This window comes from Paroedura picta, chromosome 10 (genome assembly GCF_049243985.1).
Source record: "Paroedura picta isolate Pp20150507F chromosome 10, Ppicta_v3.0, whole genome shotgun sequence".
Lineage (NCBI taxonomy): Eukaryota > Metazoa > Chordata > Lepidosauria > Squamata > Gekkonidae > Paroedura > Paroedura picta.
In genome coordinates, this window is record NC_135378.1 from 70,608,490 (window position 1) to 70,624,048 (window position 15,559).

General features: G+C 43.6%; 1 protein-coding gene across 2 annotated transcripts in view; it reads right to left on the reverse strand.

Moving 5' to 3' along the window:
• Positions 1-15,559, reverse strand: part of BANK1 (B cell scaffold protein with ankyrin repeats 1) — a 179,571-nt gene that overhangs the window by 23,428 nt on the left and 140,584 nt on the right. For both annotated transcript variants that reach the window (XM_077300769.1, XM_077300768.1), the window contains exons 8-9: positions 4,840-4,951; positions 2,158-2,469 (exon numbers count right to left, since the gene is read on the reverse strand). In XM_077300769.1, coding sequence (XP_077156884.1) covers positions 2,158-2,469; positions 4,840-4,951 — 424 coding nt within the window. The remainder of the gene's footprint in view (positions 1-2,157; positions 2,470-4,839; positions 4,952-15,559) is intronic.

The following is a 15,559-nucleotide window of genomic DNA, read 5'->3' on the forward strand; positions in this document are numbered from 1 at the left end:
GTTGAGGAACATCCAGGAAAGAGGATGTCACAATCCTCTATACCAAGAATATGGCTTCCTGGTCAATATCCAGCCATTTTTTCGTTGATTGACTATCATGCTGGATGGAACAATTGCTGTAGCTTGTTCAGAGAAGGGTGAAAGGGGACTGGGGTGATTTCATTATACTGGAATTGTGTTATATTGCCATTCCAGTCTTTAAAAAATAAATAAAACCAGAATGATTTCAGACTTGGAAGGGAGGCGGAAGAGTGCTCAAATGTGACAAATTGCCACTGGAAGATGACAGGTAGTTTTGCCACATGACAATGATTGACATGTAAAACAAATGGCAGGAGGTGCTGACTTCCTGTTCCCTGGCTTTCCCATATATACACAACTCCTGGGGGCAAACAGGAGAGAGCAGGGCATGGACTTCCTGAGCAGTAGTGCAGAATTGGGGCAGTTATTCCTGGGCCACAAACCAGCGAACAGTGTGGCATAACATCCTCCATGGGGCAGACATCCTTGAAAACCATACCAACCCTCAGAAGACTGGAAATGTAGAATATACACACACACAAAATATATAATTATATAATATTTTAATTATATATTATATATCTATAATTTTAAATTTGAATTAATTTGTTTAATTATTATATATGTGTTGTATTTGTATTGTTTTATTCTATTGCTACCCATCCTGAGTTAAGTGAGAAGGGTGGGATATAAAAATAAATTTATTATTAGAATAAAAATCTTACATTATTCAGTTTGCGTTAAGATATATCAGAGTATTCTCAGGGCATAAATCCAGTGTTCAACTTCTGTTCTGCAACTAAAAGACTCCGTCTTGCCCACTTGCCCACTACTTGCTCAACTTCAGTGTTCTGGCTGCTAATTTTGTGAGAACTTGTTTTAGCAAGGGTTGTTATATGCATATTTAAAGAAACACATAATTCATCCTTTACACAGCCAGGGATATTTCCTTTACCACAGTAAATTTCTAAAAAGACCTGTCCCCCGTTCGATGTAAACACTTACAACATCAAGCAATTCTTGCAAGATATAAGTTGCCCCACTATTATAATCATTCTCCTTATTGTGTTAGCTTTTTGGTCTCTGAAGATCCATAGGATACACCCCTGCTCTTGGCAAATGAACTCTCCCGGGGAAAAGGAGTCAGGCTCCAGATTGCTTTTTCTCAATTCTTGTGCAGTACCTGTGGCAAATGGCTCTCGGAAATATGTGTTAGGATGACTCATTCCAGTTCCTCTTTAAAAAGAAACTATTATTATCTCCTCCCAAAGATGAAACCAACCTAATGCTTCACAGAAACACAGCACAATTATACAGAAAGATTTGTACAGAAAATGCTTCCGTAGGATTCTGTTTCATTCCCAGGACATTAACTGGTGCTGCCTGGAATTTGAATGTGCATCTGTCTGTTTACAGACAAATTTGTGATGCCATAGAATTATTCATGTATGGGGGCATCCAAGGGCCCTTTCAGCAGACCGACCAGCTGGCCGTTCTACATTCAGTCTGATAAGTTTGTTTTTTAAATGAAAAGCCTTCTCCAGTTTTCTTATGAGGAAAGAGGCATTTCAAAAATAACAAGGACAGGAGAAGTGCTCTGTCAAGCAGGAGAGTGATATATTATATGAGGCATGGCATAATTGTTTTTTGCTCTTATTTCTAATTTCTTCCAGATTTGTTTGTTTTTTTATTGAACTACTGTAAAATAGCAGTCCTGTAAAAATAGCTGTTAAAAGGAGCACACTTTGTGTTCCTTGGGTGTTTCTACACTGCAAAATTACATCAGTTTAATTGCCGTGGTTTCTGCAACAGAATCTTGGCAACTAAAATTTGACGCTGTTGCCAAGGATTCCCTGTTAGGGGTGCCTAGCTGTTTCACATTCCCGGCCACCCTTCCCGGAGTTCCTTACAGAAACAGAAGGATGTACAAACCACTTTAAATGTGTAGAATCCATCTTACTTATCACTATGGCTGATGGACAAAGACTGGCTCCCTTTGTGGATAACTAAATCCTCGCAATGGGGCCAGGCACAGAGAGCACTGGTGTACCTGGGGGTACCCATGTTGATAGAAAGAATCTTTTAAATAGAAAATTATTATTATTTTTTTAAATTATTTATTCCATGATTCTGTACCTGGAGATACATAGAAAGGTTCATCTGGTCTTGGGGTAGTCAGTTGGATGCGAGGTGGCAGTGGAGGCCCTTTACACAAGGTGGCCATGGAGGTGGCCATGTCTGCCATGTTGGCTTTGGGATCACCCCCATCTATAGTAGCGTACAAGCTGTCATTATCTTGATACAGTTCTTCTACATCCTTGTTTGCTTCTCCATCGGGACTTCTCTTGGCCATGCCTTCCTCATCTTCCTCTTCCTGTTCTGTTTCCACTTCTGCTTCATTCTGGATTTCCCGGCAGGCGCCAGGCTGTTCTCTTGTCCTTGGCTTGTCTGTTGACGTTAGGAGAATGCATTGTTATTCCACTTAAAATATACCATCTGTATGCATTTCATATTTTGCAGATTTTCCACCGAAGCAACAGAAGAGCTGCTAATAAAACTTTTATGAACTAATACAGCAGAAAGCTGTCAAACGTACAACTCCGGCAAAGGAGCGACTAAAATATTTATTAAATGAACAGTGGAGGCTTTCATTAGATTTGCAACTCTGCTACACAACACATTTGTGCATGTGAGAACATTAGGCTTTTGCCAAAATGATTTCAGAGACATTGTGCCTGTCCCCCCACCCAATCCCCCCCAGCCCAGGGTGCCTGATTCCTAATGCAGCATAGCATATATGGGAGAGAGAAGCAAGTTGTAACTTTGTGAAGTTGTATGCTTTATTCCTAACAGAGAGTGGCTTGCCTGCTCATCTATTTAACTTTCTTTAGCATGGCATAAATATTGCCCTTGAGAGAGGCAATTTGAACCACTGGGAAGTCTATTTGTAGGGGGTTCTGTGTGACTTGGTTCTCACTATGTTTAGGTGTAAGCAACAAACTACATGGAAGAAGAGACTGTTCCTAGTAGGCTGTTCCCAGTTTGGAGTAAAAGGCATATCTCATGTGTTTTCCCCACCTGCATAAACCGTGCACTCCATCCCGTGAACTGTCCACCTCTTGATGGATCAGGACCTACTGAGATGTATCTCAACCACTTGGCAATGACTACATTCAAGTAGATTGGCTGGCTACCAAAGATAGCAATATCAGATACCACCATATAGAAACAAGGCATACGTGGAGGATCAGGCAGGAGAGCACATTTGTGATAGGAAAGTGAGAGGCACTTTCACACATGCTAAATGACACACTTTCAATCCACTTGGCAAATGACAAAATCCAGTGGCAAATGGTCGCTGAAGTGGATTGAAACTGCATCAATTGCATGAAAGTGTGAAAGTGTCTTCTTACTGGAAAAGCCTCTGCTTGTCCCTGGAATCTCTAGCTGAAAGTACAAGGTGGAAAGTAATGTGAAAGACTTCAGCCTGAGACCCTGGAAAGCCATTGCCGGTCTGAGCAGACAATACTGACTTGGATGGACCAAAGTGCTGATTCAGTATAAGGCAGCTTAATGTGTGCTCAAGTGTGACATAAAGGCACTTGGCTTGTCAATCAACAGTTTTGCTGTTGCTAACTTGAGAATAGTTGGTGCCTGCTACCATCCCTGCCAATGAAAGTGCATCTAGTCAAGGCTATGGTCTTCCCAGTTGCAATGTATGGCTGTGAAAGTTGCATCCTAAGGAAGGCCGGGCGTCAAAGAATTGAGGCTTTTGAACTCTGGTACTGGAGAAGACTCTTGCGAGTCCCTTGGACTGCAAGGCGAACAAACCGGTCAGTCCTAGAGGAGATCAGCCCTGACTACTCCTTAGAAGGCCAGATCGTGAAAATGAAACTCAAATACTTTGGCCACCTCATGAGAAGGAAGGACTCCCTGGAGAAGAGCCTAATGCTGGGAGCGATCGAGGGCAAGAGAAGAAGGGGCCGACAGAGAATGAGGGGGCTGGATGGAGTCACTGAAGCAGTAGGTGCAAACTTAAATGGACTCCGGGGAATGGTAGAGGACAGGAAGGCCTGGAGGATCATTGTGCATGGGGTCGGGATGGGTCAGACATGACTTCGCACCTAACACCTACAACCATCCCTTCCTGGCCTTTATCTTGAATCATCCAGATGGGTTTCAGTAACAATTCTGAGTTAAACCACTGACCCTGAGAGCCAAACAACATGTTACAGCAGAGAAGGATCCAGCCTGTGCCCACCAATGCCATTTGAGATGCAAATTTAAAGGTAAAGGTAAAGGTATCCCCTGTGCAAGCACCGGGTCATGTCTGACCCTTGGGGTGACGCCCTCTAGCGTTTTCTTGGCAGACTCAATACGGGGTGGTTTGCCAGTGCCTTCCCCAGTCATCACCGTTTACCCCCCAGCAAGCTGGGTACTCATTTTACCGACCTCGGAAGGATGGAAGGCTGAGTCAACCTTGAGCCGGCTGCTGGGATTGAACTCCCAGACTCATGGGCAAAGCTTTCAGACAGCTGCCTTACCACTCTGCGCCACAAGAGGCTCTGATGCAAATTTAGCCCTCTGCAAAATGCTGCATGGGCACCATCCTGATGTAGCCAGCAGTACAGCGGCAACGAGCTCTCTTGTCCCCCCCCCCCACCAATCCATACTTAAAAGCGCTTTAAAATTACTACGTTTAGGACTGGCCAGTAAACTTCACCCTTCCTTGTGCGTTTATCCATCACAATGCATGACACTGTGGCATTAACAGGACCCAACTGAGGAATAGCTGAAATCTCTCGACTAGGAACTTACAGGAATGTCCTTTATAATGAGGTTCTGGGTGCATCATAATCATGTAAACGTCATCTTCAGAATCCACTTTTTCTTCCTCCTGTTCATCTTTTTTGCAGTCATCTTCATGAATCTAAAAAGAAATCAAGGAATATTGAACAATGCAGCCTGTCTATTTCCTACTTTTGCATGAGATTTCTGAGCAATTTCCTACCTCTGCTTATAAATTCTATAGCTATATAAGCTTATGAAAGAGAAAACAAGAGAAGACCTGAGAGCAAAATGACCAAATGACACAATATGTAAGTTTATTAATTACATAGTAGAAACAGCTTTAAGATGCTGTATAATTTTTAATGAACAATAAGTAACAATACATGCAGCCAACAATGGTCCCCCAATAATAAATATTTGGGGAATATGCACACACCCAAAACAACTTGTAACATTGTTCCCCCCTTCCAACAATACTGAATGAAAGAGATACCAGTTAATGAAAGGGAAAAAAAATGCTGATTTTAAATGCATTCGTTATCCCCTGAAACTATATATCTGGGATCCATAGGCAGGATCTATTCTTTTATCCTGAAACTCACAGGAACAAAATGAACTTCAATTCCTAGATGCCGATTTAAGCCTGGATAAACAAAGTAACATGAGTATGAGGTTACTGTGATCCCAAGCTATTCTCAGTATCTTATTCTGCCTGTCACTCATGTCTCTTAGACTGTTTCTATGTGAGATTTCTGAGATTTCTGCTTCACAAATTCTAATGCTGTACAAGCATTAAAAACAAACCAATCCTGGGATGAAGCACAAAAGTAAAAGATTTGCTTTTGCAGACGATCTTATACCACAACCTTCAAAGCTAACAAATATTGTGTTGTAATCTTCTCTTGAAGCTTCTCTGATTGAGAACTGACACTCTTGGGTCAGCAATGGAGGGTCCAGGAAGATTAAACTGCTCTCCCACTGGTGTTTTTAAAATGTAAGCTTTGTGTCCATTTATTTGTTTGTTTGTTTTCTTTGCATGAGGATTGACCTGTTTGCATGCCGTAGAGAGTGGAAGGATGTTGCTGGCATAGCTTACACTGTTTCTGCTAACAATGGGGAGGAACTATGCAGACACTGGTAACCAAAGTCAGTAACCCCTGGAAATCTTCCCAAGCAACTGGCATTGGACAAAAAGAGCAGCTGCGAACTACCTTGCAGCCACCATTGAAGCAGTGGCAGGTGGGCAAGGAGGAAGGCACTCTTCTGCGGAGCATCGGGAGTGGGAAAACGAGATGCGTGCGCCCTGATGTAGGGAGAAGAGGCGTGGGGGCACGTGGCACCCTTAAAGGGCACCTCGTGCAAAAGGGTGGCCTCTTCTCCCGCAGTGACCAAGCAAGGAGCTTCCCTCCCACCCACCATGTTGGTTACACTGTGGGGACTGGTGCATCGTGGCTTGGGAACAGGGTGCGTTGTTTGTTATTGAAGGTTTGATCCTGTTCATAAAAATAGTCACAACTGTGGGGGGACAAGGGGAATGAGCCATGGAAAGGGAAAATACCGAGGGCGGAGTAGAAATACTCCCCAGATAAGGAGCCTTGTTAAAAGACTAGGGTGGGGCTGACCCAGATGGGAAGGTCCCAGGAATGCTCCAGTAGACTCAGAGGAAAGGGAATGGGCTGTAGGAGGTATATACCTCCTGATGCATTCCCTGGATTCTCTCTACTGAGAAGATGCCCAGTGGCAAGGGGACCCGTAGGCCTGGCTGGGGACCAGGACGGGATTCCAAGGGCACCACTGGGGGAAGAGAGTTGGGTTGTATGACCTGAACATGTAGGGGGGGGGGGCTGTATTTCCCTTGCCAGCCAACACACTGGTTTGTTAATAAAGTTGTGGCCTATTTGCCAAAGTTAATGGTGCGTGAGACTTATTCCTTGCCCCGTATGCCCACCTGCAAGTCAATGCTATCACAGGCTGGAGGACTTTTGCCCTGGTTTTTTTTGGACTGTGAAAAATGAGGCTCTCTTGATGCAGCATGATATGCCCATTTCTGTCCTTTCATCCCATGCTTGTTGATGCATCATTCTGTGCGCCACAGTTCATTGGTAGTCATCTGATGAGGTTGGTAGGCAGCATGTTATTTTCTCATTCATTTCTAGGCTTTCAGCCGCTGGATCCAGCACAAAAGCCAATGTCACGACAAACGGAACCACCTTCAATGTTTAGTGGTACCCTTAAAACTCTACATTCTCTCCCACCCCCCTTTTTAAACAGGGAGTGCATTGGGTACTGCGGCCTGGCATTTGAGTTTCAAAAGCAGAAGACATTTCCAGGCCAAAGTTTAAGTAGCTTATGTTGCAGTCCTGTGTCATATAGAAATCTGCCAAAAGGGTGAACTTCCTTTAAACTATTGTAAGAACTTCCCATTCAGACTGGTCTTGGCAGTCAGTCTTTGCTAACTGTGAAGCCGAATTCTGATGAAGATATATTATCTGAAAGCAGTGTTACCGGAAGCTGTTTAGTTCTAGATAAGCTAGTTATAAGGGAGTTCTTAGAGCCTCTTGTGGCGCAGAGTGGTAAGGCAGCTGTCTGAAAGCTTTGCCCATGAGGCTGGGGGTTCAATCCCAGCAGCCGGCTCAAGGTTGACTCAGCCTTCCATCCTTCCGAGGTCGGTAAAATGAGTACCCAGCTTGCAGTCATGACTGGGGAAGGCACTGGCAAACCACCCCGTATTGAGTCTGCCATGAAAACGCTAGAGGGCGTCACCCCAAGGGTCAGACATGACTCGGTGCTTGCACAGGGGATACCTTTACCTTTACCTTTAAGGGAGTTCTTGATAGTTAGGCAGCAAGTTAAAGTAAGGCAGCCTGGACTGAACCTCTTACTGCTACAAAATAAACTGGGAACTTTGTTGTATATTGGTCTCTCACAGTCTTCATGCTTAGCTACCCATACCATGGAGCCGATTTTTTGTAACCCGGTAGTGGCTGGAGATCTCTTGGCATCACAACTGTTCTCTAGGTGACAGAGATCAGCTCATGTGGAGAAAATGACTGTTTTGGAAAGTGGACTTTATGGCATTGTATCCTGTTGGTGCTCCCCTCAAATCCTGCCCTCTGCAGGGTCCACCTCCAAATTCTCCAGGTAGTTCCCAACTCAGAGCGGGCAGCCCTACTTCCATGATAGAATGGATCTTTTTGAAAGACCCACTGCAAGATGAACAGATTCCCCTGACAAAAATCTGTCGGTAAAACACACAGGAAATTTTTGGACATTTAACTGAGCAATAACATTTATTTTTAGCTGATTTTGCATCACTGTCCTTGGCCCTATCTCCTCTGACTGGTGCGGTTATTTTCTTGTCACCATAAATTAAAAGCAATGCAAATAGTCCAACTAGGGTTGCCAACTTTGGCTTGACAAATGCCTGGAAATTTGGAGCTGGTGCCTGGAGAGGGTGCAGTGGAGGAAGGAGATGGAACTCAGCCGAGATGGAAATCCATAGAGTCCACCCTCTAAAGCTGCCATCTCTTCCAAGGGAACTGATCTCTGTCCAATGATCAGTTGCAATTCTGGGAGAACTCCAGCCCCTGCTTGGAGGTGGGCCATCCTAATGACAACCCATTAAATCACAACATCTTTTCTAATCTACCCAAGTGAAGAATAAAGTGTCGTATACCCATGCTGATTGGAGGGGATGCAGGAATTTGGCAGCTTAGCGGTACACTCCTAAACAGAGTTACACTCTTCTATGTTTACTGAAGTTGATGTCTTTTGAACCTCTGGGCATCTTTGAAGTTCTTCTTTGAAGACACAGGGTGGTGGGCACAAGCTCAAAATGGCTGCCACAGGAGGTGGAGCTAAATAAACTGAGGAAGCCCCATTGCAGGCGATAAGAGAAGTTGAAGAAGAGTGTTTTTATATCTCGCTTTTCACTACCTGAAGGAGTCTCAAAGCAGTGAACAAATGCCTTCTCTCCTCTCCACACAACAGACACCCTGTAAGGTAGGGGAGGCTGAGTGAGAGAAACTGCTGTGTGAGAGTAGCCCTAACTGGACTGTGACTAGCCCAAGGTCACCCTATTGGCTGTACATGGAGGAGTGGGGGGGCCAAACCCGGCTTTCCAGATTAGAAGCCGTCCCTCTTAACCACTACACCAAGCTGGCTCTTGGTGTAAAAATACGCTGAGAAAGAGGAGTGAGAGACAGGGACAGAATAAAAACAACACTGTGGTGGCAACTGCTGACAAAATATTGTTATTTTAATCTGCACAGCCAATCAAATCTTCCATGGGCACCATGATGGTGACCCCTGCTCCACATTTTAGAAAAGTATACAGAGCCTCAAAATGACTGCTGTAGATAGAACACAACGTATTCTGCGGCAAGCAGAATGAGAGCATATTTCTGTAGAAATGTCACATTGAACACCTTTTTGAAAGCGTAGGGTCCTGTTTCCAGTTCTAGTTTTTTCTTAATAAAGTAGTTTCGGTTCTATTTTGACATATATAATGCTTATATCAACATGCAGAATGACTCTGCAGAATGTCAACAAAATCCATAACAGACTGCATTTGGCACAGAATGGCCTTAAGACAAGGACAAATGACATCTCTTCCTCCCTGCCCTCACTAAAGAGAAAGTTCTGCAGCGATCCCATAAAAACTGCAGTTAGTTCTGTTCCGTAATTCATGGATCGGTTGTTACTTGATGAGTCCAGCTACGGATAAAACCTTGAATGGAATCCAACCTTAGATGATTTCCTCTTCTTTGCACGTGGCCTTGCAGCTGCCAGCCTGGAGGTAACTGAATGCTTTTAGCCTGAATTACAAAGAGGATCTAGTGTTACTGTTTTTTTGCTACCACCCAGTCAACAAATGCAGTGCATAAGTCCCATTGCAACGATCAGGCCTCAAGTGAATGTAACCATGGGATCGATTAGACCTCTGTTTCCCAAGTCAGGTGTCTTGAAAATACTTGCTGGCTTCAAACAGACACAAACCTAGCATGACATTAAAGTGCCAGCTCAGTCTCTGATCCCCTTTTGTAAATATATTATATCGGAGTAATGAGAAAATAGCAGCAGGCTTTGCAATCTCACCCAAGACTTAAGTAGAATATTTCCAGGCATTAAGCAAGCCAGTTTACTCTTGAACGAATAAATAGTATCAGGTGGAATATCCTGCCAAACTCTTTCATCAATCATCCCTTCATTCTCCTGCTTTAAAAAAAAAAAACTGGGTATTTTTCTGCTCTCATGTAGGATTTTTTAAAAATCAGAAAAAAGGAAATGGGTATAAAATAGGAATTGTTTGATTTACTTAATTTTATTTGGGAAATAGTCTCTGCTGTCACTGCTTTTAGCAGCTGTCCCTAAATGTGTAGAGAGGATGGAGTAGAACTAGAGAGAAGAAGTAGCGGTACCTGTTATGAGGCAAATAAAATCCCTGTACATACACTAACACCAATGAAACGCCCTTTCAAAGACCCATTTACATGCAAGGGGGAATCCTGATCTAACCAGATGCACCAGGGATAGAATCTTGCCATATCTTAGCATCGTGGAATGCTCTTCGTCTTCTCTATTGACAACATGTTCCTTCAAGCAACTGAGCTCAAGGCAAAGAAGTCTCCTAGGATGATAGCTAATTAAAAGAAGGTGCCGATACTCAGCAATGTAAATTGGTCCTGATTCCCTGAAGCTAACCCCAATGGGGAAATCTATTGTGAAGGAGCAGCTGTCCAGTAAGCTGTGAGGGGAGAAGGTGGGTCCTTGGGGAATTCTCATGTTGACTAGTACCAGTTGAGAAAATTAACCATTGAGGAACTGACAAGAACTGCCTTTACAGATACAGACAGGGCACAGATACTTTACAAGCTTAACCTAGTTTAATAATTATTCCATCTCCTGAGAAAATAGGGCTCTCTGACAAGTCTCAGCATCCTTATTCAACCCTTACAGTAGCCAGGAGTCGTGTTATTAAAGTTTTATAAAACTCAGATCAGTTTGCATTGTTGCTAAAGCTTCAGCACACAGAGAGCTGGATTGATGGGCTTTGGAACCTGGTGATCAAAAAACAAATAGGATTGAAGAGGTGTACTGCTAGTAGCAGGTGTTCTCCATCCACCACCTGGAGATTGGCAACCCTAGGTTGTTACCTATCTTGCCTCAGATTGTGGGGGCAACAGAGGCAGGGCCTCCAAAGATGACTGGGGTAGATAAGAAGATTCATATGAAAAGATCTGGTCTTTAATGTATGCAGTTGCCAAGGCATACAAAGCTGTACAGGTCAATACTAGGTGTGGGAACAAAAAAATAATGTGTACCATTTAGGATTTGCATAGAAAATATTTGGGCCAAACCTCAATCATGTGAATACCCCTTTACTTCTCCAGATTCATCCAAATTGATTTGGCCAAATCTGAAAAGTTTCGGGGGGGGGGGGTTGCGCATATACTCCCTCCCTCCCATTCTCAGGCGGCTGAGGTGATGGCTGTCTTTAAGGATTTGAAAGGTTGTCACTTGGAGGAGGGAAGTGGGGAGATTCATTGGACAGTACCCATAGAGCAGATCTTTGGTGATATGGATGGAGATTCCAAAAGTGATCTGGGCAAGGAAACCAATTTTTTAAATGGCCTTTCATATTTGGGGTGAATAACTAAATCAAGTTTCAATTTTTTCTTTTACAGCTGAATGGCATGCTATAATAATTGCAGTGGGAAAAGGAATGCCATGTGTCTAGTGTTCCTTCCTCACTGCCATGTCTAGTGGAACTGACCCCATATTGTAACACATGGCCTTCTGCCTCTCACCGTCCTCATTCCACATAATTGGCTGCTGAATATGGGGAAATAGCCTTGTCCCATTTCTCTAAACATTTAGTCACCATAATATTCTCCAATATAGCAAGGGAGAATGCCATGTACATTCTCATCTAGTCACTCTTTGACAATCACATGACAACAATGTCAAAAGAAAGCACGTTAGCTTCCTGGTAGTAGGGTGGTATTGGATGCATCTATTTGGATCCCATTCTTATCAAAAGGTCAAGCTTTCAGAACAGTGAAGGCTGAAAAACAATCCTGATTGCTTTCCCATCCCCACTCTCAAGAATGATAGCAATGCCAAGAAGGGTCAAGAGCACAGAACAGAAATGTCTTCTCCATATTGTATGGAAAGACAAAACAACCAATTATCCCTATTACGTAATGCAATATCGTTGGATGCTTTTTTGACCTTTGTTGACCTCCTGATAATAATGGAAATGAGTCTGACAGTCCTCAGTTAAGAAAGGTTACATATTGTCTTTCAGAACTCAGTGCAATGGGAACAGATGAAGGTCTTGTTCAGGCCTGCTGTGAAGTCTATGTTGAATCCATTCAGAAGTGCAGGAAGAGGCATAATACTGCTTCATCTTGCACGTGTATTTATATCTCCTGCTGGTTCTTCCTCTTGTTGGCTGTGACATGGAAATGGGCTCTATATGTTACTAGGCCATGCGCAACAGTGGCAGTATCTTTCCAGCCCGGGATGGGCCATAGGAGGTTTACCAGCCAAACTTGATGAAAAGTACTCTTGTCAACCATTGCCCCTTGTTTATCTAGTAGGAGGCCTAGATTCAGCAGTGCTTCCAAATGATAAAGCTGCTCCTGTAGGGGAAGTAGAGCTCCATCCTGAATAAAAGCTATCCCAGTTCTTGGGTTAAATCTCCCCTCCACCAGTGGAACCTCCGTTTTGTCAGTATGAAGTTTCAGTTTGTTAACCCTCATTCCTCTCCAAACTGCTTTGAGACATCCATTCATGGTTCTCACAGCCTCCCCGGTGAGTTTGAGGTATATAAACTCAAAATGCACAACCCATTATCATAAACTAGGATCACTGTCAAAGTGAGCTGGAAGCCAATGCTAAGGCAGGGTAGAAGGTTGCCTGATTCTTCCGAAAGCAGCTCTTAAGCAAATACAGCTAGTTTTAGGTATATATTTGAGGACATGCTACGCTCCATCATTACAAAGTCATGTGTCAGTACCTTATTTTCAGAAATGCTGAATGTTGCCAAAGTCCCGAGTTCCTATTCCCCACAGGGAGTAAATTAAAAATTAAAATAAGTAAAAAAATAAAGATTAATAAGAATTCACTGGAGTTGCCCACATGATGACATGATTTTCCAGGATTACCCAAAAGCAATGGTGGTGACTCTAGGATTCACCAGAAAAAGTTTCCAGCAGTTCCTAGAGTAACCATTGCTGCTTCCAGGTGTCACCTGGGCGACATCTGCCTACATCCCTTGTCCCTCCCTTCCCCATCACCAGTTACCAAATTGGCAACCTTAGAAACCGGCCCCCATTTGCCTTCACAGAATCAGCCTCTCCGTCAGATGGCTATCTAGCCTCTGTTTAAAAATTACTCCCTTCTTTAAATGTCCAGGTATATTCTTCCAGAGCTTTCCCCCCTCTCCAAAGTGGGTTTGACACAGTTAATAAAAGGCATTCCCTTCTTTTGTTCTCTCTCTCTCTCTCTCCACTCAGCCTCTCTTTAGATTTGCTTGAAATCAAAATCGATATGGATTCATTACAGAGCATTCCTATTCACCTCCACTCCGGTTTGTCATCCTTTCCTCCACTGCCAGACAAATCCCAGTGGCTGGGTTTCCTTTACAGAACCTTCTCATTTGAGTTACCCACACCGGCATGAAAGCCAAGCAGCCGGCACTGTAAATATTCATTTGATCCATTAAATATCTCGGTGTTGTAACTTAGCAACCGCGCAGCATAGTTCCTGTTCTCATTTCGGTATTAATATTGCTAATATACACACATTCTACAGTGTAGAGTGTTCATCAGAGTATTGGAAATGTTAAAGTATTTATTGCCCATTTCTCCCCCCCCCTTACGCTTTTCCTAAAGACTATCCAGATAAAACGGCTGCAGAAATGAGGTCCCTCAACTTGTCCACATGCACGCAATTAGAACCAACCAAATGCTCTTCATTAGAATTATCAACCTGAAGTGTATTTATTGCTTTTCTCATCCTGCCTGATAGTTAAGCAAAAACTGGAGGGCGGGAATGGAGGGGGGATATGAGCTCAATCACTCTTTCACACCCTAGTCATTCAGTTGTTTGTCTTTTCTGTAACAGACCTACTGCATTCCCCTAATATTCACAAACGTCAATATTTTGTGCCTGGGAAATTGCATTTTTCGTCCCCAGACAGAAAATTTGTTGCGCGGTACAGTGTGTGAAGCATGGTGGTGCATGTATAATAGACAGCTGCTGGGGGGGGGGTCTATGAAACAAAGGGGAAAATCTTAACAAGAGGATTTATGGGAATCTGACAATACAGTCCTAAACAGAATGATGCTCTATTAAACCCATTGATGGAGGGAAGGCAGCCTGGTATAGCCTGTTCTTGTCAGATTGTGGAAGCCAAGCAGGGTCAGTATTTGGAGGGGAGACCACCCAGGAAGGCTCTTCAGAGGAAGGCCATGGCAAACCACCTCTGCTTCTCACTTTCCTTGTTCATGTGTTAGAACAGGGGTCTCCAGACTTTTGGAGTCCAAGCACACCTTTGGGAACCTGACACAGGCTGGTGGGTGTGACTACAAATGGCTATCATAGGAAGCAGGGCCAATCACAACATATCAAGGAGCAAGACTGTACATAAATCTGATTGTAACTCTTCGGCTCTGTTTTAACAGGATGTTAAAAAAAAGATTCCTGGCATACGTGCAAGTATTTATATTGAACTAATGAAGACGTTTGGACAGATATGAACTTTTGATTGGCCATTGGCTCCACCCATTTTCTGAAAACACTTGTTGGGTGCCAGGAACGGTGCCAGTAGGGTCTTAGGCAACCATGATCACCGTGTTGGCCATCCTGCATTAGTCCCTGAGCCAACTAAGTCCAGAAAAAGGGGTCCAGGGGACAGCATACAAGACAGGGGCAAGTAAGAGCAACAAGCGAAAGGTTTGGGGTGTTTGTTTTTGTTCATTCTTGCCCAAAGTGACCTTGGCACACCAATGAACTTACTTACCAGATGTGGTCTTCTTCAAAGCCCCTGATGTAGCAGCCTTAAGGTTGGACTCCATGGGCATGCCCTTGAAGACAACCTGGACACTTCAGCAGATCCAGAATGTAGCTGCTGGGTTGATTACTGGAACAAGCAGAACTGTGCCTATCACATCTTTTCTCCCCACATGGAAAGCAGGAAGTCCTGCATTAAAGTGACTTTGCATCTTTCTGCAATCTCTAGTCCACATAAGAAAAAAAAAACCCTTGGTTTTGTCTGGGTAAAAGAGAGCCAGCTTGGTGTTGTGGTTAAGTGCAGCAGCTTCTAATCTGGTGAACCAGCTCCTCCTTTGATTCCCCGCTCCTCCTTTATGAAACCCTGGTTGAGAAAACATGAATTCAATGGTGCTACCATGTACAGTTTGTTCAGCTTGCAGAAAAGAGGCAGGCTGAAAGGAAACTGTCTGAAGCTCTGCCATAGCAGTCAAGGAGCAAAGGAGGGAATGTTTCAGTTTAATAACAGAAATTTAGTGCCAATGATCACGTCAATCATTTCAGTCCCAGATTTCAAAGGGAAACCATTACTTGTAGTGGAGACTCCGTGTCGCCAGCAGCCATAACCTCCTGTAACATTATGTTCTTTCTGCAATCTCTAGTCCAATTGCCTAAACCATGTGGCTTTTTACCAGTATCCTGGAGATATCAAATGCAGGAGGTTTAATTTCCTTTCAAGCATATACGG